The sequence below is a fragment of the Dasypus novemcinctus genome, chromosome 1 (assembly GCF_030445035.2).
Source record: "Dasypus novemcinctus isolate mDasNov1 chromosome 1, mDasNov1.1.hap2, whole genome shotgun sequence".
Taxonomy (NCBI): Eukaryota; Metazoa; Chordata; class Mammalia; order Cingulata; family Dasypodidae; genus Dasypus; species Dasypus novemcinctus.
Window position 1 is genome coordinate 193,479,406 of NC_080673.1, and position 23,061 is coordinate 193,502,466.

At 46.5% G+C, this 23,061-nt stretch overlaps 2 protein-coding genes across 11 annotated transcripts in view; both read left to right on the forward strand.

The window, feature by feature from the left end:
• The window catches only part of PROM1 (prominin 1), a 130,841-nt gene extending 120,580 nt beyond the window's left edge, over positions 1-10,261 (forward strand). For 3 of the 10 annotated variants that reach the window (XM_058300656.2, XM_004455236.5, XM_004455237.5), the window contains exons 23-27: positions 2,305-2,420; positions 2,933-2,956; positions 3,375-3,443; positions 8,455-8,494; positions 9,122-10,261. In XM_058300656.2, coding sequence (XP_058156639.1) covers positions 2,305-2,420; positions 2,933-2,956; positions 3,375-3,443; positions 8,455-8,470 — 225 coding nt within the window. In that variant the 3' untranslated portion in view covers positions 8,471-8,494; positions 9,122-10,261. The remainder of the gene's footprint in view (positions 1-2,304; positions 2,421-2,932; positions 2,957-3,374; positions 3,444-8,454; positions 8,495-9,121) is intronic. The other 7 variants (XM_071217197.1, XM_004455241.5, XM_071217196.1 and 4 more) reach the window with 3 other exon arrangements.
• A 6,994-nt stretch (positions 10,262-17,255) lies between these two features.
• Positions 17,256-20,471, forward strand: FGFBP2 (fibroblast growth factor binding protein 2). The gene is made up of 2 exons (XM_058299605.2): positions 17,256-17,898; positions 19,833-20,471. Exon 1 carries the CDS (start codon positions 17,279-17,281, stop codon positions 17,876-17,878), a length of 600 nt encoding a protein of 199 aa, XP_058155588.1. The 5' UTR covers positions 17,256-17,278; the 3' UTR covers positions 17,879-17,898; positions 19,833-20,471.
• The last annotated feature ends 2,590 nt before the right edge of the window (positions 20,472-23,061 follow it).

The following is a 23,061-nucleotide window of genomic DNA, read 5'->3' on the forward strand; positions in this document are numbered from 1 at the left end:
AAAAGGGTATTTATTTGGGGTAGGAGCTTACAGATACCAGGCCATAAAGCATAAGTCACTTCCCTCAGTAAAGTCTATTTTCACGGGTTGGAGCAAGATTGCTGCTGATGTCCGCGAGGGTTCGGGCTTCCTGCGTTCCTCTGGGCTCAGCACCTCTGTTTTCTCCACAAGGTCAGCTGTAGACTATGAGGCTCTCTAGGCTTTGCCTCTCTCCACAGGTCATCTGTAGACTATCAGGTGAACAGCTCTGTCTCTCTCCCTGGGGCTCCAACTTCAGCATCAAACTCCAACATCAAAACTCCACATTAAGAACCCTCAACTCTGTCCTTTGCCATGTCTTTTATCTGTGAGTCCCCGCCCTCCAAGGGGCAGGGACTCACTGCCCTAATGACGTGGCCCAGTCAAAGCCCTACTCATAACTCAGTCACGCACAGGTACAGACCAGATTGCAAACATAATCCAATATCTATTTTTGGAATTCATAACTGTCAAACTGCTACAATACCCAATAGACTAGAAGAGTCAAGGTCCTATTTGCATATCTTTTTCTTACTGGAATTGTATTTATAGAAATTAGGAGACCCTCATGAAGAAAAGTGTCCAGAATAATTAGAAAGTATGAGGACTGCCAATATTCAGAAGGACATTTAGTCAAATGACATATACAATCTCAAAGCTACATCAAACAATTCAATTTCTGATGTAAAAGCCCTTTGAGATGTGATAGTTGGGATGATAAACTACAGTGTATCAAGTTTATTCCTCAGCCCTATTTACTCCTTGATATACACTTATTCTCTCCACAGGCTGATTCTCTCCCTCCCCTCGTAAAGCCCTGTAGTGAATTCCTGGTGCTTTTACAAAAAAGTTCTGGACCCTCAGTGCGGTGTATTGGGCCCCGTGGCATCACGCCCTTGCCCATCCAGACCTCATGTTAGGCTGGCTACCACCTTTCCTCCTATGGTTCAGCCACAATTGTTTTCTTTCAGGTCTTCAAATACATCTCTATCCCCCTACCTCAGGGCCTTTGCATGTGCCATTCCTGCTGCCTGGATTGGTAATGAACACTTGTGTTCTTTTCTTTTTCTCTCTTTCGCTCTTCTCCTCTCCTTCCACACCTTCCCTGCTAGCTCCTCTAGGTCCTGTATCATAATGGTTGAGGACATAAACTCTGAATTCAAATTCCTCATCTGCCATTTTCTGAACTCTGTGGCTTTGAACAAATGATTGAGCTTCTCTAAGCCTCATCAACCTAATGGGGTTGTTCGGATGGAGATTGCACTCCTTAGGGCCCACTCCGGGCACACTAAGTCAGTGTTCGCTGAATGGAATGGCTGTTCCATTCAGAAACAAGTTCAGCCTTTTTTGACCCTCCAAACTAGACTGGGCTCCCTGTTCTGCATTCCTGGGGAACTCTGCAATTTGAAGCCTAGCGCGTGGCGTGCATGGTATTTTTCTTGAAGACCTGTCTCCCCCCACTAGACCCTGAGCTCCTGCATGCAGGGCCTGCCTGTTCACTGTTGTGTCCCTGTTGTCTGGTGCCTGGCACAGAGTATTGCTGTTCAGTGAAAGAAGGAAATGACCTAGCTGTCTGTCTCTCAGTCTGTCCGTATTGCTGTATCCTTCCATCTCGCTGGTCCACATGCCCCTCCATCTCCTAGATGGACTTTCATGCCCTGATGGAAACGATCCCATCCACTTGCCCCTTCAGGGCTGCTTCCCCCCTCTCTATCTTTGTACCCATTGTGTCCTGATGCTTGGCAGCCCCTGGCTTTAATGGGGGTCTTCACGATGGGAATCCTAAGTTAGATTCTGAATTGGTCTCCCTGCAACCAGCCCCCGGCTCCCGACCCCCGTCTGATCACTGTTCGGATACAGAAGCAAGGCCCAAAAGGTTAATCACTCATCTTCATGTCAAACTGCTCCTGAAAGGCATTTGAACTTGCGTCTGCTGGCCATCCACGCTCTTACTGGTGAATAGGCAGGGCAGCAAAGGGAGGCTATAGAGTGAGGCGGTTAGAAGTTGACTTTGGAGTACCCTAGGTTCCAGTCCTGGCTCTACCACACGCCGGTTCTGTTCCTCATTTGTGAAATCAATACGATAATGGGGCCTACAAGGTTTTAGAAAGCTGAAATGAATTACCATAACAGGTAGCACTTCACACGGAGGCCGGACCACATTAAGTTCAGAAATGGCTTCAAAGAACAAAATGAAAACTCAATAAAAATTTTCTTCTCAAAGTAACTGTTGTGTTCCATTTCCCATCCTCAAGCATTAATTGTCCTAATATTTTTTTTTCCTAGAATTTGTTTTGGTTTGGCGTAGGAAACTCTACGCTATTTTTACTTCCGGCTGTCATTTTTGCAGTAAAACTGGCCAAATACTTTCGTCGAATGGATTCAGAGGATGTGTATGATGAGTAAGTATGAGATTTCCAGCCAACGGGAGATGGTCGCTCAGTGGTGCTACCTTCCAAGAGAGAGCTGCTAAAGATGAGCTCTGATGCATTTATACCTGAGTTTAAAAAAAAAAAAAAATTAGCAAGTTATCCCTACTCAAGTATTTTGTATCTATGGACTTGGTAATGCTTGGTTTGGTTATTTTTGTCCTCTTGCTTAATATTCTGTTTCCTTAACCACGCTTTCTGCTTCTTGTTTGCAGTTCCTCCATCTCATTGGAGACTTGGTGTTTTACTTTATAATAACTGTTTTTACTAGTGTTCATTTTGGCTCTCTAGTTTTCCCTTCACTCTGTGTCTGGTGAACTTGTGTGCTTTATTTTTATTTCATTCATTTCCTTCTCAGCATGGGTCTCTCCTGAATTTGCACCGCATTGTGCATCCATATTAGAATTAGAAGGCGGGGAATGCAGCTGTTGCATTTTAATAGTAATAAAAAAATAATCGTATTTCCCTTTTTTTGTATTTTATAGTGTTGAAACTGTACCCATGAAAAAGTAAGCCTTTTTTTTTTAAACCATATTCATAAGAGGGGACTTGGGAGGTTTTTATTATTATATCATGGGCATTTTAAATCAATAGTATCTTGAAATTATATAACAATATATATGCCCGGATAAACGTCAATCTGGAAGCCTCTTAAAAAGAGTTCTGGCACATAGAAGGTGCTTGGGAAATAGGTATTGAATTAATGGACATTTTATATCTTAAATTACTTAATATACAAAGTAGTTATTTGGGTATTTGGCTTTTTAAGGGTAGCGGAATGTAAAAATACACCCATTTACCTTCTGTGTAGAGTTAATATATTGTCCCAAACTTTTCATGATCATTACCTTGTCTTTGTAATCCATGATGTAAATGCTTCATCTGAGAGATAACACAGTCTTTTTGGTCTATTTATTTTTGTTACAGTATGGAATATGGTAATAATGGTTATCATAAAGATCATTTATATGGTATTCACAATCCTGTTATGACAAGGTAAAGCAAAAGTCTGAACATGCATGCCTTCCCTGTGTTAGACGTCGGGTCTTCCGTGGCTCAGCCTGAATTTTCTGCATGCTGTTAATGCTACTCGCTGTCCTCTGCATGACACTCTCTTCATGTTTAGTCTTCAGTGGTGCCCTTTGTAGCATTCGATGATGTCATACATTTAGTATTCAGTGGCGGTCTTAATAGCAGAATTGCTCAGTAACTAAAATTTGGTGTCATCTTAAAATGCTATATATGACTCTAGATCACTAAGGATTAAATTTATGCGTACCTCCCACTTGGCATTTCTTGGCACCAAATAAACTCTAAACAGTTACAGTCTATAAAACTTTTCCCTCCTTCCTTCCTTCTTTCCCTCTTTCCTTCCTTCCTTCTAATAAATTAACTATAATCAGCCAGAAAAAGAACCTCAACCATTCCTCCAAAATCTTTATAAATTCATATTCCCTAGAATTAAGAAGCTTTCTGTGGTTCTGGATATTTATCAGGTCACAGCATTACCTGCCTGGGAACCTCTTCTGAGGCTCAACTAAAAATTGAGACCCACCCGTCTACCTGCCTGCCAAGAAGAGGTGGGCCCAGGAAGCAGGGGCTGCCCACAGGGCCGTGTCGGCGTCCCTCTTCAGCAGGCCTGGTGTCTGCAGCTGCCCCCACTGCTGTCCTGGAGGCAGTGTTCTTGACCCCCTCCCCGAAGTGGTATCTCATGTGCAAAGAAGGGAGTCTACTGTGTTGGGTAGGGAGCTCCACCTTGTTTTAGCCCGCTGCCCCACGTGGGAGCCAGTATCTCTGGTAGCAGCCTCCACAGGTGAGCTTCCAGGGTCCCCACAGGGACACATCCCGGTAAAAGAGTCACTGCATTCAGGGGAGCCAAACCTGCAACTTCCCACCAGGTGTTTATATAGGGCCTCCCCGCCCAGATGCATTTCACCAGGCAGGGGCCATGTTCATCTCCTGCATTGTTGCTTAATAACACAGTTAACCTTCATCAGGTTTCAAGAGGAACAGAACTGGAAAGATTTTAAAAATTGCCCTTTGAGAAGGATGATGGGTTTACCCAATTTTAAGTTGAATATTATAGAAACTTAAGAACTCTTGATCTTATCTGCCATTTAGGAGGAGGGAAATGATGATAACAAAAAACAGGGACAGTTTAGTTCTGAGATGGCAAATCAACTCAATTTGCTACTTCCAATATGCTAGACTTGGTTTGTAGAATGCTTTGTTGTAAAAGATTTGAAGGTCCATCCAAGACAAGTACCAGTTAGGGATGTTTGCACTGGGGAGAAGAGAACATGCTGTGGAATGCTTCACATACTTATCTTCTTATGGTATTAGATGCTTGGAAAGTATTTCTATTTATGGACAGAAATTCTCAAAGTCAAATGAGATTTGTTCTCAGTTATACATGTTCCCCTAACATCAGATCTTCTAGAATTTTTTGTGCTTGTAGAATTGGTACATGCTGCTCACCTCTTTGTTGTGAAGCCTCAAAAGCACTCCTTTCCAGGACGTGTTGGTGAGTGCTGCATGGAGAACTCAAGGGAGAGAGGCAAGCCTGGGCAGGTGCCAAAGGTTGGGTTTTCTGGAAGCAGCACCGAGGTAGAGTTCGGGGTACAAGCTGTTTATTAGGATCCACACTTATGAAGGGAAGGGGAAGAAAGCAGGATTGGGCAGAGAGAGAAATTGATGTAGGCCTGCCTGTTGAACTCTGAAGCAAGACCTGCCTTTCAAGGGCATCACACATTGGGCCAAACTGGCTGGATCTTTATTCCCCCGCCTTCCTCTGTCACTGAATATGGGCTTCCCAAGAAGGACAAGACCTCAGGCAGAGCAGCTCTCTGCAGTTGAGCCAGATGTTGAAGGATCTGATAGCTGGAGGCTACCTGCTAGCCACCTTCCTCCCTACTGGCTACAAATCCCACACAGAAGGGAAATCTAGAAAATACAGCACTATACTGAGAAAGAGACAACTGGTAGACCTGGAAGTGCGTGTTCCATCCACAAAATCCCTCTGCAGGTGAAAGGGACGTGTCAATTTGAGAGATGGTGTCTGAGACGCCAGGGACCCTTGATTATCTAGAAATGCTCATCAAAGCCTGCTAGACTTTCCCTAATTCTCAGCCTCGGAGCTGAGTGCTGTGGAAGTCGGCAGAAGCCTGACATTGTCCACCTTGCCATGCTCCTGCTCGTGCCCTTTCCCACAAAGCCCCAGAGCCCCTTCGCTGAGAAGCAAATTTCCATTGCTAGCATAGACGAGAGGCAGTGACTACTCACACAGGCTCAGGGAGGCCCTGTTTTCTAGAGGAAAATACTCAGTTCTCTAGGCTTAAGAAACTTGCTGTGGTTCTTGTTACTGGTCAGTTCACTCACCTAACTTGGACAGGATGAAATTTGGCAACTCTTGGATTTAAGTAATTTCTGTACAGGAGGAGGAAATGATAATGATGGCAAACATGGAAATTAAATTCATAATTGCAGTCTGTTGAGAAATAAATGCTGCTCTTCACCCTTGCTAATGAACAGCTCATTCTGGCTCATTAACGTCGAAATGCAAAAAGAGATGAAACGTCCCAGTTGTATTGTACAGCCATAGTAATTCTACCTTACATATTTGAAGCCTGTGTCCTTTTGAGGAACATACCACTCCACACCTCTGTGAAGGTAGAGCTAGGGTATGAATGGGCCAAAGTAAATTTGAGTTCCTTCTGCTTGTTGAAACCATTCATCTCTGGGTTGCTATTCTATAGTATAGTTGCAAGAGCACGTTGAGGAACTCTTGGCTTCAGTAAGAGAAAAATACCAAAGACTGGCTGGGAGCCTATGTAAGTTCCTCTGCAGCATCTTTCATCCTACCAGTTAAATCAGGATTCATTTTCCTACCTGAATATCTTACTCTCCAATGGGAACCTTGGTAGATTTCCTGGATATCCTCAGTAATTTTCCTAGAGCCAGTAAACCAAGGACACTAAGTCTCAGGAGCTCTAGGGATGTTAGGACACATTTCTATTCCACGAGACCCTCAAAGAAGACTCGGATCTGGCCACGTGGGTCTGTAGGTATCCTCGGAGCCCTTCCTAAGACAGCTTCAGGTCTTAGGAGCCAGGGCCTTTCTTTTTTAGCACAGCCTGTAGTGCATCAGTGCAGAGAGCTTCCACTTCCTGTGCCGCCTCCTGCCTGCTTGTCCTGGCTGCCCAGAGCCCTGTATTAGGAGAGATCTGGCGACTGAATCCAAACTCAGTCTGCGAGTGCCATGATGAGCCTGTGACCTCTCCTCTGGGCAGAGGGCTGTCCCCCGTGGCACGGATTGGCTTCCGTTACTTTATTGTGTTGGCCGCCACATCCTCATGGTCTGAAGGAATTTGGACCTTCACACCAGTAGCATCCAGGATTTTTTTTTTTTTAATTTATTTATTTACTTATGTTCCCCCCTTCCCCACCTCCTGCCCTGCTGTTTTTTGCTGTCTGTGTTGTCTTCTCTTCTCATTTTCTCTCCTATAGGATTCACCAGGATTTGATCCTAGAGACCTCTGATATGGAGAGAGGTTCCCTGTCAGTTGCGCCACCTCAGTTCCTGGGTTCTGCTGCGCTTCACCTTGACTCTCCCCTTGTCTCTCTTTTGATGCATCATCATCTTGCTGCGTGACTCACTTGTGCGGGCACTGGGTCACCACGTGGGCACTCATGCAGGCACTAGCTCACCACGCAGGCACTCATGCAGGCACTGGCTCACTGCACAGGCACTCTCTTCTTTTTCCCCAGGAGGCCCCAGGGATTGAACCCAGGCCCTCCCATATGGTAGGCGGAAGCTCTATTACTTGAGCCACGTCCGCTTCCCCAGGATTATTTTTAATTGCACAAATTGGGTCATTTTACCTCCTTCCCACCCCTGAGCAACCTCTTTGCCCGGAAGGGGTGGTGACTCCTGCCTGGAGATCCGTGGGGAAGGCGCAGCTAGGTGGGAGGAGAAGCACCAGTGGTCCGGTGAGCATGCCCAGTGTCCAGGCATTCCCCTGCCTGAGAAAGCAAGTCAGTGGGCCACATGTTATGGAGCCACCAGGCACCCCAGTGCATGGGCGCCTTGAAAATGACCACCGCAAAAGTCAGCAGCCCCTGAGCCAAGCGCTGTGGGTGGTAACAGGAGGCAGTGCTAGCCCAACTCAGCACCCCAGAATTCTCTTTCCCATGGAACCCTGGAGCCCCTTCAATAAAGAGCTTGCTTCTTTACTGAGAACATAGACAGGAGCACAGAAGAGACCCACACGGTCAGGCGTGTACAGTTCTTAACGTAAAGCACTTCGGAGCCTAGGAAGGAGCGCCTTGGCCCAGTGGATGCTTAGGGTGCTCTCTGAGTACTCCACCCCCCCCACCCCAGTTTCATGTGGTTCTCAGCAGCGTCCACACCGCAGACCTTCCTGACAGTTCACTCACCTCGCCCTTGCCTGGACCTTTTTCATTGTCAAGGCCCTGAGCAGGAAATAATTTCAGGTGACAGTAGTGCCACCACCTGATTGCTGATCCAGCGGGGCACTCAGGAGGAAATGCACACCCTTGCCTCTGGCATCTGTGGATCCAGTTGTAACAAGGTTCCTGCAGAACTTCCATTGCTTCTGTCTTGGGGTCCCAGAGGCAGAGCTTTAAAAATGCCGGTGGGTTAGCCGTCAGGGGCAGAGCGCTGCTGTTGGCCAGTTGGTGCTAGTTTGGTGTCTTCTACACCTGGTCCGCGTGCTCTTGTCCCTTTAACCCCAGATTGCAAATAGTCACTGTTCTACTTTCCATGGTTTCTCTGTCCTTTTCTGAAGCAATAGAAAGGAAAGCTAGAAGAACCCAGCCTTTTGTTTATCTGAAGTATTCCTCCTGATAAACATGCTGAGCTGTGGTCTGTGGTCTGTGTTCCCGTTGGTCCCGGGGCTGCTGCTTGGCACACAGTCTGTGATCTCACCCACCGCTCTGCTTTGGAGGCTCACGTGGTTTTCTCTTTTCTTTTTTTTTTTTTTAATAGCACTATGGGCTATTGATAGCTGCTGATGAAATTGTTTGAGGTAAGTTTAATACTTCTGTATAACCATAGGAGTAACAAGTTTTTTGTTTTTAGAACACTAAAACCATACAATTGACATAGCTAAACCCAACATAGTAAGTGGAAATTTTAGGTTATACAGTATAATTATATATATACACACACATACAGTATATATTTAATATATATATATATACAATACTATGTGTTAATATATATACAACCACTATGTGTAATATATACATATATATACACATTGACTATATATGTGTATAGTAAAAAATAGGACTTTTTTTTAACTTAAAAAGAGTAAAAAATAAGATCTGAAAATCTAGGTACCAACTATGTATCTTGAGTATTATGTACTTGAAAGTTTTTTTGCATTTCTATACTTAATTTTCTTTTTGTGATGAGCGAGTATTTCTGTAATGAAAGAAGCTATTTCAGAAACTGAAATTATGAGACGACACAAGTGAGGCTGCAGGCAGAAAGCCGCCTCTTGAACAAATTTACCTGTTGTGCAGTGGTTGGCTCCTGGTCTCCTGTGGGGGCCATTTTAGGATTCTGCATTCCTGGTTTTCTCCTTAATAGTTTGTTTTAGTGATTCAAAGCCAGTTTCTAACATGCTGTGTGGCCTTCTTTGTTGCAGCATCAAGACACTCAAAGCGGACAGGATCACAGACTGTTGATAACTCCTGGGTCTCCAAGCACTTCCCAGTCCAGGAAGAACCCCGTGGCCGACCTCATGATTTGTATGCGCCCCAAGGAGACACCTCTGGAGATGAGGCCACTCACCTGGGTAGTGCTTGGCTGGGAACAAGCACAATTCCACTTATAGGTCATGTCTCCATCACTACTCCAGGATAATTTCTCCCTGTTTATTTTTTTTGTTTGTTTATTTTTTTACACCAGGTTTCTATTTCAACCCTGTAATATAGGGTGTGTTTGTTTCCACTGGATGCTTTTCTGTGTCAGCTATTCAAAAGTGATGGCTGGATTTAACCTAGTGTCATATGAAGAATGTGCTAAATATATGCTAGTTTACAGGAAAGATGCATTTTGTGTGTAGGAAATTTGTATAGACCTTCTGTTACCCCAGTCAGAGTGTTTTAAACAAATGAGTATTGTATGATTTTACGCCCGAAATGAGCTTACCATCATGTCAGTGTTGCTTAGTTGTGCTGTTGAAAATAATCCATTTTCACTAAAAATGTGAGACCTACAACATACATATCCTTTCTCTCTGGTGCTTTTCTGCCCACTTTTTCAAAGATTGGTCATGTTCGCTTTGGATCACAGAGAAACCTTCATTCCATCTAGCAAATTGAAAATGGAGGGAAGGAAAACTGGGGAAAAAAAAATGCTGTTCATCAGAAAGTGGAGTTATCTTAACAGATGCCAAGTACAGTGTATGCTTAATGGGAGTTTTCTGATTAATAAACTTAAGCATTAATTGGAGTGCTGCTGGATAATTTGGTAACAGCTGTCATCAGATTATCTGTGAGGATTCTAAAATGAAATATGAGAGGATCTCGCCATGAGTCTGAGATTTGGTATCCAACATAAATAAATCCTTTGAATTTGGTCCTTAAAAATATGTGAAAGCAGAAAACAAGTCTCATTTACTTTGAGACTTTTATATTTGTCATTATCAAAAGTGATCACAAATGAAAAACTTATCAAACAAAATTTAGCATTTATGTAATGAAATTCAAAATGTAAGTTTTTCAGCAGCTCTTTTCATGAGCTAATTATTCCTGATTCATTTCAATAAAAAAGAATTGGTAAACCAGAGTCTGTGCTTTGCTTCTCAGAGCAGACCAGGGAATGTTAAATTTTAAATGATGACATTTAGGCTTATGTTAAGCACTTAATCCATGTCCTCACCATCATTAAACTGTCCAAAATATGGAAGTAATACAAAGATCAGTGCCTGTGTCCTCCTTCCTCAGAGAAGGCTGTTGACCCCACCTGATCCTGTCCAAAAAAAAAACACCTCATACCTCAATTAAAAAAATTTTTTTAAAGACACAAAAATCACACAAAATGTTACAAAAAAATATAAGAGGTTTCCATATACTCCACTCCCCACAACCCCCACTCTTCCCACATCCACCACTTCTTTCATTAGTGTGGTACATTCATTGCATTTGATGAATAAATTTTGGAGCATTGCTACACACCCTGGATTATAGTTTATGTTGTAATTTACATTCTCTCCCAGTCTGTTCAGTGGATTATGGCAGGATATATAATGTCCTGCCTCTGTTCCCTGCAATCATTCAGGACAATGCCAAAGTCCCAAAAATGTCCCTGTATCATACCTCTTTTTCCCTCTCCTTGCCTTCAGCACTCCTATGGCCACTGTCTCCACATCAGTGATACAATTTCTTCCATTGCTAGAGTCACAATAATTCTCTAGTAGAATACCAGTAAGTCCACTCTAATCCATATTTTATTCCTCCGTCCTGAGGAGTGATGTCCACTCACCTCTATATCAAGAGGGGCCTTCGATCCCACATGGCTGATGGGTGGAATTCTCCTGCTTGCAGCTGTAATCTCTTGGTTCTCTGGTATGGTGGTTGACCATCCTCACCTCCTTGTTAGCTGACCTGGGTAAGTCCAATGAACTGGAGAGTAGATGTTGCAACTCTGCTGAGACTCAGGGCCCAGCTGGCACATGGACAGTCTAGAGATTCAAGTCTCCTGAGCATATACCACCCCAAAGCCAGCCACAGTTTAAAGTGATAAAAGGAGTCATGCATAGAGAAGTCACATCTGAGTCCAACTCCATCACACTCAGGAGCACAAATTCCAAAGTGGGCCCACTGGCAAGGCACTGAACTCCAGAGCCATCTGTCATGACCGTAGGACCTGGGTGTCACCGCAGCCCTCGGGAACACCCATACCTGGGGGTGTATCTACTGTGAAGGGATAAGACGGGCGTAGGGATACTATTAGGTTGGGCTTTGCAGGCTTGAAGGGTGCCTAGGTTGGGAGGATGGGTCAGTTGGGCCAAGGATTTGGGGGTAGCAAGTGAACATGGGAGATTGTTGGGTATGTGGTTGAAACTATAATGTTGAGGAAACTCTTTAGAAAATATAATAAGGAAAAGTTACTGGTGTTTGACGAGGGTCAACTGGCACAGGGTGCACCTGGGGCAGGCTTCTAGGGAGTGTGTGAGTGCTCATCTTGTAGTGTGTTATATCAGTGGGTGGAGACCTATACAATGAGTGGGAAAGTGTTATACCCCATCCTGGGGAGGCCTGATGTTCTCAAACAGAGGGGAAAGTGTCTCTCAAGAGCATGCGTGGTTTCCAATGGGGGAGGACAGACTAGTGTGTCAAGCCCTCAGCATTGTGGAAAGTATCTGTGAATCTGGTCCTCCAAGCAGTGAAGCTTTGTTGTCACTGGGGGGAAGAGAGGAATAAAATAGTTGGAAGAGGGAGTAACTGGGGGACAGTGGAAGTGTTCTGCATGATCCTGCAATGATGGATACCGGCTATGTTAAATATCATCAAAATTTATAAAGGTGTATAGTCTAAATAAAATGTAAACCATAATGTAAATCATAATGTAACCAAAAATTTATAAAAGTATACAGTCTAAAATATAAACCAAAAGTAAACCATAATGGAACATGGTGAGTAGCTATGTTTCAATATCTATACATCAGTCAGTTGCAGCAAATGTAACATCCACATGTAAAAAGATCATTGCTGGGGAAGGGGGAACAGGGTTCAATGTTGGGTATATGGGAGTCCCCTATATTCTATATGTGATTTACTGTGACCTAAAACTTTTCTGAAGACATAATAATAAGAATATAGACACTAAGGAAATAGAAGAGATTGCCTTGTCACTGTACAAACAGGGCAACACCTATTACCGTGATGAAAGGCAAAATGTCAAAAAAAAATATTTTTCATTTTTGTAATACCGTATTTTTTACTTTATTTTAGTTTCTCTAAATTATTGTGTATTCTATTTCTAATCTTTAAACATCATTACTATTGCATTTTCCTATTAATTGAATTTGGCAATATATTAGGCTTTATTTTTTTAAGAAGTTTTGGATCACAGAGGTTCAGCTATGGCAGGGGAGGAGCACTGATGTGGGGTGTCATTGATGGGGGATGCATGGGTAGGAGGGAGTTCTCCAGGGCATGCATATAGGGTATATAGATATGTTCAGATGTTTGCTGGATATTGGCATAGCGGGTAGAGTATCACAGGACAACTGAGGGAGTGCTGAGTTCTCATTCCAGGAAACTGTCGCACTCCCCAATGGAGCAGCAACAATCCCCGAAGTGCAAGGGCAAAGACGGGAGAAGGATGGCCCTCAATTTTTTGAAAAGATTTTATTTATTCCCCACCCCTCACCCCCTGTTGTTTTACACTCTCTGTGTCCATTCGCTGTGTGTTCTGTGTCTGCTTGTCTTCTCTTTAGGCAGCACCAGGAACTGATCCTGGGACCTTTCGGAGTGGGAGAGAGGCACTCATTCACTTGCACGACCTCAGCTCCCTGGTCTGCTGTGTCTCTTATTGTCTCTCCTCTGTGTCTTTTTGTTGCGTCATCTTGCACCAGCTCTCCATGTGGGCCAGCACTCCTCATGTGCCAGCTCTCCGCTCGGGGCAGCTAACCTTCACCAGGAGGCCCTGGGAATTGAACCCTGGGCTCCTATATGGTAGACGGGAGCCCTATCCCTTGAGCCACATCTGCTTCCTGTCATACCTCAATTTTTAGAATCTGAAGTCACTGTATATTAGCAATCCAAGTAACTGGGATAATCAACACACTTGAATATCTATTACAGTCAGACTATTCTTTACCTGACGTACTCCCAAACATATGTATGCAAGTTGAGTTTTTTCAAACTACATAAAGGAGCCTTGCAATTAGGACAAAGTGAACTATATTTTTGTATAATTCTTTTTGTGGAAATCATCCCTTCCCTTACAATTTTTATATCCCACAATTTTAAAATTCAAATTATTCAAGCCAACTGAATTTACTTCACCATTGCTTAACACTCGCAACTTTGATCTATTTATTTCTCAGTATCTCCTGTGTCAAACACACAGGTAGCACTATACAGTCTTAAAGGCCTCATGCTTTTCTCTATCCCCTCCCCTTCACAAATAATTTTCTCAAAAGAATTCCCGACACAACTCTGTCTCTACTTTCTCGCCTCCATTCATTCTCCAGCCCACTGTCTGGCTCCCACCCTCGCGCTCCTTTGAAGGGCTCCTGGTCCACCTTCCCCCTTTTCCTTGGACAGCTGACTCTCCCAGCTTCACCTGCCCTCGTTGTTCTCATTGCTTTTTATCTCTCGCTACCTTAAGTGGAGCTCTAGGAAACTTGTGCCCACTGTGCACTCTACCCGGATGTCCCATGGACACTCTGAAATAACTGCACCTGGAGGTCAGCAAACCTTTCCTGTAGAAGAACAGCTGGTAAATATTTCACGGTCTCTGTTGCCACCATTGAACTCTGCCAGCTACTCCTCTCTGCCATCATAGCACAAAAGCATCCGTAGACAATATGTAAATAAATAAAGGGATGTGGCTACCTGCCAATAAACGTTTACAAAAACAGGGGGCCAGACTGGCCCTGGCCATCCTTACTGAGCTCTGCCTTAAACGTACCCACCACCCTTTCCTGCCCACCACCTCCTCTACCACCACCACCACCGTGCTGGCTCCTGATCCTCTGGTTCCTTGAATTGTTCAACCTTTGCTCTCTTGCTTGAGCCAGAGGAATCCACCAGGTGTGCTTCTCTGTCCCTTCCTGCCCACTTGGTTACTATGGGAAAATAGCTTGAATTTGAATGTGGGAACCTGACTTGAAGTTGAAACGTTTCCATAATGCAGATAAGAAATGTGGGCTTAGGAACACCAGCCTTGACGAGACGAACGCTGCCTGGTCAGCACGAAAACTTTTCGTGTGGAGACATTTGAACTTTGTTATGGCCTGCTCCCTAGCATTGCCCGTGCTACAGAAACAAGCAGCCTTGAAAATAAACATAGGTAACTACTGCCTTGTAATTTCTAATATATACGATGTGGAAACTAGGGTCGAGGCTCTCAGTTCCAGAAACTGTTGAGTCCCCTGATCCCATCTTTATTTTCTCTCGTGCGTCTTTCTTTCTGTCCTTTTATTTCTTCAGTTCTGCGATGCCTTCCCTTTGTGCAGATCTGTTGATGAGCTGGTCTCAGCAGGTTACCAGTTACCTGTATAGGTTTTCCTCTCCATCCCCCTCCCCCACTGCCTTCATACAGGTTTCGTCTGGCTCGGGGTCACTGCGGCTTCTCCCCTCTATCTCGAAGGCTGCCGGCCCCTGAGTCTGGGCTGGGCTCCTGGCTCTCTAGGTGGGGGCTTCTCGCCTTAGGCTCCCTCACAGCTAGCTATGGCCAAGTGTCTGGGCTTAGGTGGTTGGCAGGTGAGGGCCAATGCATGAAGTATCGACTAAGACTAAGCTGCTTGCCCTGGATTTTTCCCACTGGCTGGAAATGGCGGCAACCAGACAAACCTTGGAAGGTCACACGTTAAGATGGAGTAACTGCCTGTAGCCCTGGACCTCTTGCCTCTTGACCAGTTCATGAGAAAGAAACTTCGGTCTCATTAAGGCACTGTAATCTGGATCTTTTGCTACAGCAGCTCAGCTGAGCACAGCTAGCTCGGTTACTGCAACATCTTGCCAACTAATTTACCTGCCTACAGGCTTGCATGCACCCACCACCCCAATCCTTTCTCAACATAAAAATCAGGTAAATCTCAACATTCAAATATGATCACGTCCTCCTAAAAGATGGACCAGCAATACAAGAATAACAGCATCAATACTTTCCAGAAACATAAAACTGGAGGAAGTAGTGGAGTAATCAAGGAACTCTTTTCAACCAGGTGGTCAGGGGAGGCTTCTGTGAAAGTGGCAGGAAGGAGCCAGCTCCGCGATACTTGGGGATAGTGCAAAAGCTTCGTGGCTTGGCCTGTTCCGAAAATCAAAGAACTCATGTCCCAGGAGCTCATCCCCTTGAAGGCCTTGCCACCTGCCTCGGGAACCTGACCTCTACCCCTTCCTCACCCAACTAAATGACTGACTTGTCTGGCCAAGCATAGGTTTGGCACCATCTGCTGGGCACTCTTGCTGCCTCACAGGCTGGGGAGTCTGGGCATAGCACTGAATGCTTGGTGGCTACCTAAGTTCAGCCTGGTTTTAGTTCTAGCTCCATGGATAGTTTCCAGGGCTCAGGCCTTTCACATGGAATGGGAGGCTATGAGAGTCTTTTATAGTTCCATGATATTAGGTATGACTGTAGATTCTTTGGGTGGTGGGACACAACACCAAGACACTGGGATCAATGAAAGCAGAACACTTTGTTTCAGCTCTGAAGGAGAGAAAGGGTGCCATGGGGTGGCACCTGAGGACAGGATAAGAGCATGGTGGAGCCAAGGGAGGGGACTTGAGAATGGCAGGAGTGGTGGACTTCGCTAGGTTTTATACGTTCTCTGCGGGTGGGCTAACTTGAATAATTTCACTGGTTCTGGGGCTAAGGCTTTCCCTCTGTTTGGTACCTGCCCCAGGTGGGTGCACAGGGGTCCTAGAGGGTGAAAGTCTGTATTCATTTTCAGGCTGCTGAGTCAAATACCCTGCGATGGGTTGGTAGAAACAATGGGAATTATTGGATCATAGTTTCGGGGACTGGAAGGGTGGCTTACTCCCGGCGTCTGTAGCTCCTGGCTGGTGAGCATTCTCCAGGGTCCCTCGGCTCTTCCGTCACATGGCTGTGTACATGGTGGCATTCTCCTTTCTCTTCCAGGTTCAGTTGACTCCCAGTGTTTGGCTTCTCCGTCTGACTTTTGCTTTGTTTATCAAGGACTCCAGTAATCCAGTTTAAATTCAGTTATTGATTCAGACGAGCCACATCTTAGCTGAAGTAACATCTTGAAGAGATCTTAACAACACTGGGTCCATACCCACCCAAACAGCTCAAAAGAACAATTCAGCCCTCCACCAGTCCCAATGAGGGGAGTGGGGGTGTGTGGACTTGACCACTGGCTGCTCAAGAAAGGGAACGGACAGTCCTGTAGCCAGGGCCTCAGAGCTGCGTCAAGACAACATTAAAAAAACAAAAGTATATGACAGCACGGCACCATGCCTCCACGTGGCCATGTCACAAGTCAATCCCTCATATTTAACTTGCGCTCCTACTGTGTGTCCAGGCTCTGGATACAGCCCTGGCGAGACAGCCCTGAGAGGCTCCAGAGGACTCATAGCTCTGAGGGCTGGTTCTTTCCAAGGGCCTGTGTATCTGGCACACGCTGTCACACGCTTTAAAAATAAAACCCTCGGGGCCTCTCTTCCATTTGCGAGGTCATCTCCCAAAACGTTACCTGGCGTACCCCAAGGCCGCAAACCATAAACCTCCCTCTCCAGAGCTGCCCTGCCGCAACTTGGCAAATCCCCAGTTCTGTTTTAACAAGGAAGACTGTCCCTTCACAAGCATCAGTTACCCAGGGAGTGCCCTACCTTTGGGAAAACGCAAAACCCAAAACCCCACGGGGTGCGGGCAAGGCAAGCAGAGCTATGACGCCCCCGCTCTCCCGAGGCGCCCGGAGGCAGGGCCTGTGGCCTGGCCGCCCTCGCCCGACGCCGCACATCCGTCCGAGGGTGTGTGTCTGTCTTTAGCTCAGGAACGCCCCCGGGGCCCTGGGAGAGAAAGGGTCCTTTGTGCGGCAGCCTTTAAAGGCCTCGTCCCCTCCCACGCTCCGCAGGCGGCAGGCGGGCTCCCGGCCGTCACCATGTGGCTCGTCCCCTGCCTCCTGCTGGTGGCGCTGTCGGGCCCGGGGACCTCGGGCCCGGCTCCGACGCGGCAGCCGGGAGGCGGCGGGCAGGAATTCCGCTTTCGGACGCGAGGCGAGGACGCGTGCACCGCGCGCACCGGCGGCCCCGGGGAGGCGCGGCTCCGCGTGCAGTGCCGGCGCCAGGACGGCGCGTACTGGTGCGAGTACCGGGGGCAGCCGCGCGCCTGCCCGGCCTTCGCCGCCAACCCCCGGGCCTACTGGGAGCAAGCCCTGCAGGCGCTGGGCCGCCTCCGCCACGCGTGCCGGGGTGTCCCCGCGCTGAGGCCGGCCGTGTGCCTGGAGGCGGGGCCCGCGGCGCACCTGAGGCAGGTGGCCTCCAGCCTCGAGGGCGGCAGCCCCGCTCCCCGCCAGCTCCCCGCCGCGACGGCATCGGCGAGGCCCGGGAAAGGGAGCCCGCTCCGCAGCCACCCCGCCGCCAAGGCCATCCAGGCTGCAGCGGGGCCCGGAAGTAACGAGGCGGAGACGACGGCCAGGGCCCTCTTCTGGCAGTGCCTCCAGGCCATCTACGCCTCCATCATCAGCTTCTTCCGGGGGTGACGCTGAGGGCTCCCTGGCAGGTACCTCTTCTGCCCCGCTCTGAGACGCACGCAGGGGCGCTGGGCGGTTTTTCCAGCTGCCACTCCAGCCTCGGATTCTCCGCACCCATGGGTGCCGTGTCCATCGCAGAGTAGAGGGTCTAGGCCTGGGGGCCAGCCAGAACCCCCGGGGAAGCTTTGAAAAATACTGATGTCCAGGCCACACCCCAGACCATTCAATCAGCATGTCTGGGGTGGGGGCCCAGGCATGTGTAATTTTTTTAACCCCCCCAAGTGATTTCAATGTGCAGCTGGGGTTGAGGATCCCACCGATGGGACGAACTCAAGATGACAGTGGCAGCTGGAAACCCGGCCTTTGGGATGCGGGGTGGAGACATTCCCTCTTGAGCCAACAGCTTTGTGGGGCCGGGGTGAGAGGCAGGGAGGGGTCATCGGGGGGCGCTGGGGTTCTGCCACAGTCCCATGTGTGGGCGTCATACCTTGCTCACCGTGCCCAGGTGTTCAGTTCAGGGGTTGGGCTAGGAAGGACGTGGGCCCCCCCTCTTAGAGCTCACCTGAAGTGGAAGGTGGAGGGAAGGGGCCTCCTGGAGCCTGCACAGGGAGGCAGGTCCCCTGGGGCGCTGCAGAAGGGGGGTGGACCCCCAGATGGACTGCTGACCTGTGTGTCAGCTCAGAGACCTCCCTTCCCTCCTCTTGGCCTCCGATTCCTCTCGCAGAGCCCCGGGGCTGGGGAATGTTCGGTTCAGTCTTCAAAGTCATCATCGATTTCTTCATTGTGTCAGAGAAAAAAATAACTTGATAAGAATAGATTTCTAATCCCCGCTGAATATTGCTTTGAAGAGACCAGCCTTTTTTCTTTTGTGAAAACGAAATGTATTCCTTATCTAGATCTTTAAACGCAGCACCTTCCATTAGCTTTAGACACCAGGAAAGAGCTAATTTACATGGAATTCTAGTCTTGTCTCTGCACATTGAGTCAAAAAGAGACTTTCTGAGGTTTCATGTATTATCTGTGCAAGAAAAATGAAGAGAAAAAGCAGATGTCCTGATAAATGTTTGTTTGTAACTAATAACCTTAAAACGGGTTTGCCTTTTGCTGAAAGCGCCAGGACAGCAGGGAAAGCTGTGCTGTCCTGGAGTTGGTTAGTGTTTGCTGCTCTGGACTGGAGGATTCCTGCCTGTGGAATCATCCGGATCTGTCCCAGAGGAGGAAGGAGAGCACTTGAGCCAGAAGGCTCTTAATGTGGAGGCGAGACTCCCCCATTTCTTTCTTCTTTTGAAAGCAGATTCTTTTTTTCGTCTTTGTGCAAATACTACATGAAGATCATTAAAAATAAATAATTCTGGAGAGTGGATGTGGCTCAAGCGGTTGAGCCCCTGCTTCCCACATGGGAGGTCCTGGATTCAGTTCCTGGCGCCTCCTAAAAACAAACAAAAACAATAAGCAAACAAACAAAAAAAGAAAAAAAAACTCAGAGTCACAGATGTGGCTCAGTGGCTGAGTGCCTGCCTCCCACATGGGAGGTCCTGGGTTTGGTTCCCGGTTCCTCCTGAAAAAACCAAACCAAAACAAACAAACAACAAGCAAACAAATGAAAAAAACAACATATGGGAGCGGATGTGGCTCATTGGTTGAGCACTGGCTTCCCACTTATGAGGTCCCAATTTCAATCCCTGGCCCCGGTGCCTAAATCAATCAATGAATAATTCAAGCACAACAAAAAGTACAAAGAAGGAGAAAGCTGCCCCCCAAAATCCCACCATCCAGAAATATTAACATTTGGAGAGCATCCACCCAGACACCCATCCATGCATATTTATATCAACAGATACATAGTTTATGTACAGATACATGCAGAGAATTAAAGTTTAAAAAGATATCTGGATCCTGCAGGTAAGCTACAAATGACTAAGAGTTTTCCATCATCATTCTTTCTTTTTCTTTTCTTTTTTAGAGCTGACTTCTCCCTGACAGAGAAAGATCCCCTTCAGTGTTGTGATGTTTTCAATGCAATATCCTCAGGTTGGCCAAGGAGATTTCTGAACAGCTCCAACTGCACAAATTCTTGATCTGCAGCGTCTTTGAATATCGGAAAATGGAACCTTCCCTTCAGGAGCTTACAGAGTTCACAGATGCTACACAGAGCCTGTGCGATGGGCCCGAGATTGAGATGCGTGCCCATCTCAAAAGAAGTTTTCCTTCATTTGTCTGAGTCTTCTATGAAAATTCAAATGTGTAACACATTCGTCAATTTCCAGTTTAGGCTTATGAACAAGCTATGAATTTTGCCACATTCTATTGCATGGGAACTTGATCTTGTAGTTTGGAGAAAGTTCAGCAAAGAGCAGATATTTGTGTGAACAGGAAAAGAATGATTTTAGAAGTATGACTCTTGCCTTCTTAATGAAAAATAGAGCTAGGTTCTATAGTTAGCAATGAAATTACCCACTGGCAATAGCAACTTAGCCAAATAACAAAAAGTAAATAGCCAGAAAGGGAAGTGGACTTGACAGAGAGCAACCCTGTACACACAGAAATTAAATGGACAAAGTCAGAAATGACAGAAAATAAAATTGTTTTGGCATCTGCACAATTGTCATGCACTCCTAATTTTGTTTTTGGCTGTATCTAAGAACAATTTAATAATCCACTGTTGGTGGGGGTATGAATTGGCTCTCCCTCTAGCTCAGGGGTGCCCAGCCCTGGCTACCTAACAGAATCACCTGGGGGAATTTTGTAAACCTATGGAGGCCTGGGTCCCACTCCCAGGGAGTCTGGGATGTGGCCTGAGCATGTGGATTTTTTAATTTTCCAGGTGATTCTAATGTGCAGCCAGGGTTCAGAAACACCATCCTAGATTAATTAAAGCAGAATCTCTGGGGTATATCTCAGAGAGCAGCGTTATTTTTTTAAGTCCCAGGTAATTCTCCTGTGTAACCTGGGATGGGAATTAACAACACAGCTTCTACATGTATTTCATCCACTTAACAAATATTTGTTTATCACCTACTGTGCCCTGAGCCCTGGGCTCAGTCTGCATTCCCAGGAGTTTAGTGTATGGAAGCTAAGAGGCCAAGTTAGAGGACAAGGACCCTCATAGGGAGGTGGGGGGCAGGGGAGGCTTGCTGCAGGTGAGTTTTTAAAAAAATATATACACCAAGCATCTACTACGGCACACTTAATAAGTCTGCTTAGGATGAAGGTCCTGTGCCTTTCAGTCATTCCCTTACCTAATCCACCCGCACCCCTAGGCAGTAAGTAGTTTGATTCCTGAATTTAAAATAAGGACCTGAAACTTAGAGAGGCGAGTGAGGTGCCACACCTGGGTGTTCAGGCTGAAATAGGAATCCAGGGCCACCCCATTCAAAACCTCGTGGTTTTCGGTCCAATAGAAACCTCGGCCTAGCCTAGGTTTGGGCTTAGACCCTTTCTACCCATCCTTCAGACTCCACAGAGCAGCTCTGCAGAGCTACAGGGTAGAAGGGACTGATCCCTGAGTCACCCTGGATTAGACACATCACCTTGGACTTGACGGGAGGCAGAAGTAAACGTCTCGTAGGTTGAGGCCCTGAGGCTTGGGGATTCATTTGTTGCCACAACTGGCAGAACCTGACTAATCTACTTCGCTACTTCAAGTGACGCACAACCTCTCCAGGCTCAGCTTACCCACTCAGTAGATACCTGTCAGATTTACTGAATTAATGAATTTAAACTGGCGGCATGGGCCCACGTGGACTCTGATACACATCCCTGACCTTCCATTTAGAGACGCAAAGTTTATTGCATTTGGGGAGGCACCGGGCCAATTATTGACCTTCTTTTCAACCGTCCCTCCGTCTGTGGGAAGGGTTTAAGAAATCTCCGAGAGATGCCTCAATCCCGGCTGGAGTCAAGCCATAATAAAATTACTCAGCAAAATGTGAGCAAGAAAAGCCCCTTCCTGTGTGTCTCATCATTACTATACCCAGGTGTGAGAGGCCCGCCTTCACTGCAGCCAAAAATCAGCACAAAGCCCACTTTTTTCTGCCTGCAAGGCTCAAGCCTGATGCCATCCTGGAAGCAGCTGGAAGGTCTTGCAGCTGTTCCTTTAATAACCTATTTTTTATGTTCATCCAAAGTCATTATGTGTTTACTGACACCTTAAAAATTAGAGTTGGAAAAGACGAGGTTTGTGGAAAGGCTATTTGCCAACGCTTGCCAGCTGTTCACTTGTTCACCCTTTTGCCCCCCATCTCCCAGGGACCTTCTGAGCTCCCGTCCCTTTCCATCTCCCCTCTTCTCAGCCCCTCTCGGCTTCTTCAGGCTAAGCCGGGGCAGGCTGTGCGCTGACGTCTTATCCGGGATTTTCTCGGTGCAGCTTTCTCTGTGGGATTCATCCCAGAACCCAGCGCTCAGCTGCTCTCAGGCTTAGGTTTGGGATGTCACTTTTCCTATTTTCCTATCTTCAAGCAAGAAAGAACCCTGGACTTGGAGTAGAAGATTGCAGTTCCTGGATCTGCCACAAACAAGTTGTGTGGCTTTAGGGAAGACACTTAACTCACCTTCCTCATCTTTAATCCAGGGAAAATAATTGCCGCTCTCTTAGGTGCTGTAAAGGTCTAATGTAATAATAAATAGCTATTGTGATATTGGGCTATATAGCTGTGAAGGAGGATTACCAATAAGGAAGAACAGTTTGAAATATTCAAAGGGGAAGGAAAAACATCCTCTCTATAGCCCAGTCTAGTCTTCCAGAACAAGGCTGCCACGGGATGGTGCTCTGGAGTCACAAATGCTTCTGAACACGGGAAACACAAGTCTCCCAATTATTCTGGGAAAAGCATAATTGTAAACCAGACAGCCCCCATTTGTTGTAAAACTTGTTTAGTACAAGTTTCAGTCTGAGCATTTTTTTTTTAATTTTTAAAAAGTCACTGAATTCATTCAGGTGGTGGCTTGAAGAAAAAACTGAAAGAAGTTGGCTGATCTAAAAAGATCTGCTTTTAGCTCATTTGAGGTTGAAAGGAAGTCGGGGTGGGGGGCGGGCGCATGTTAGTGAACCAGCCAGGGTGGGATTCTCTTTCCCTCCCGCTGTCACACTGGCTGACCCGAGGTCACTCTCCAGGTCTTCACTCTCCCATATTTAAAAAAGGTGTGTAAAGTCCGAGGCTATAAACTGGATGGGGCTGGATTGCTTCGACCTT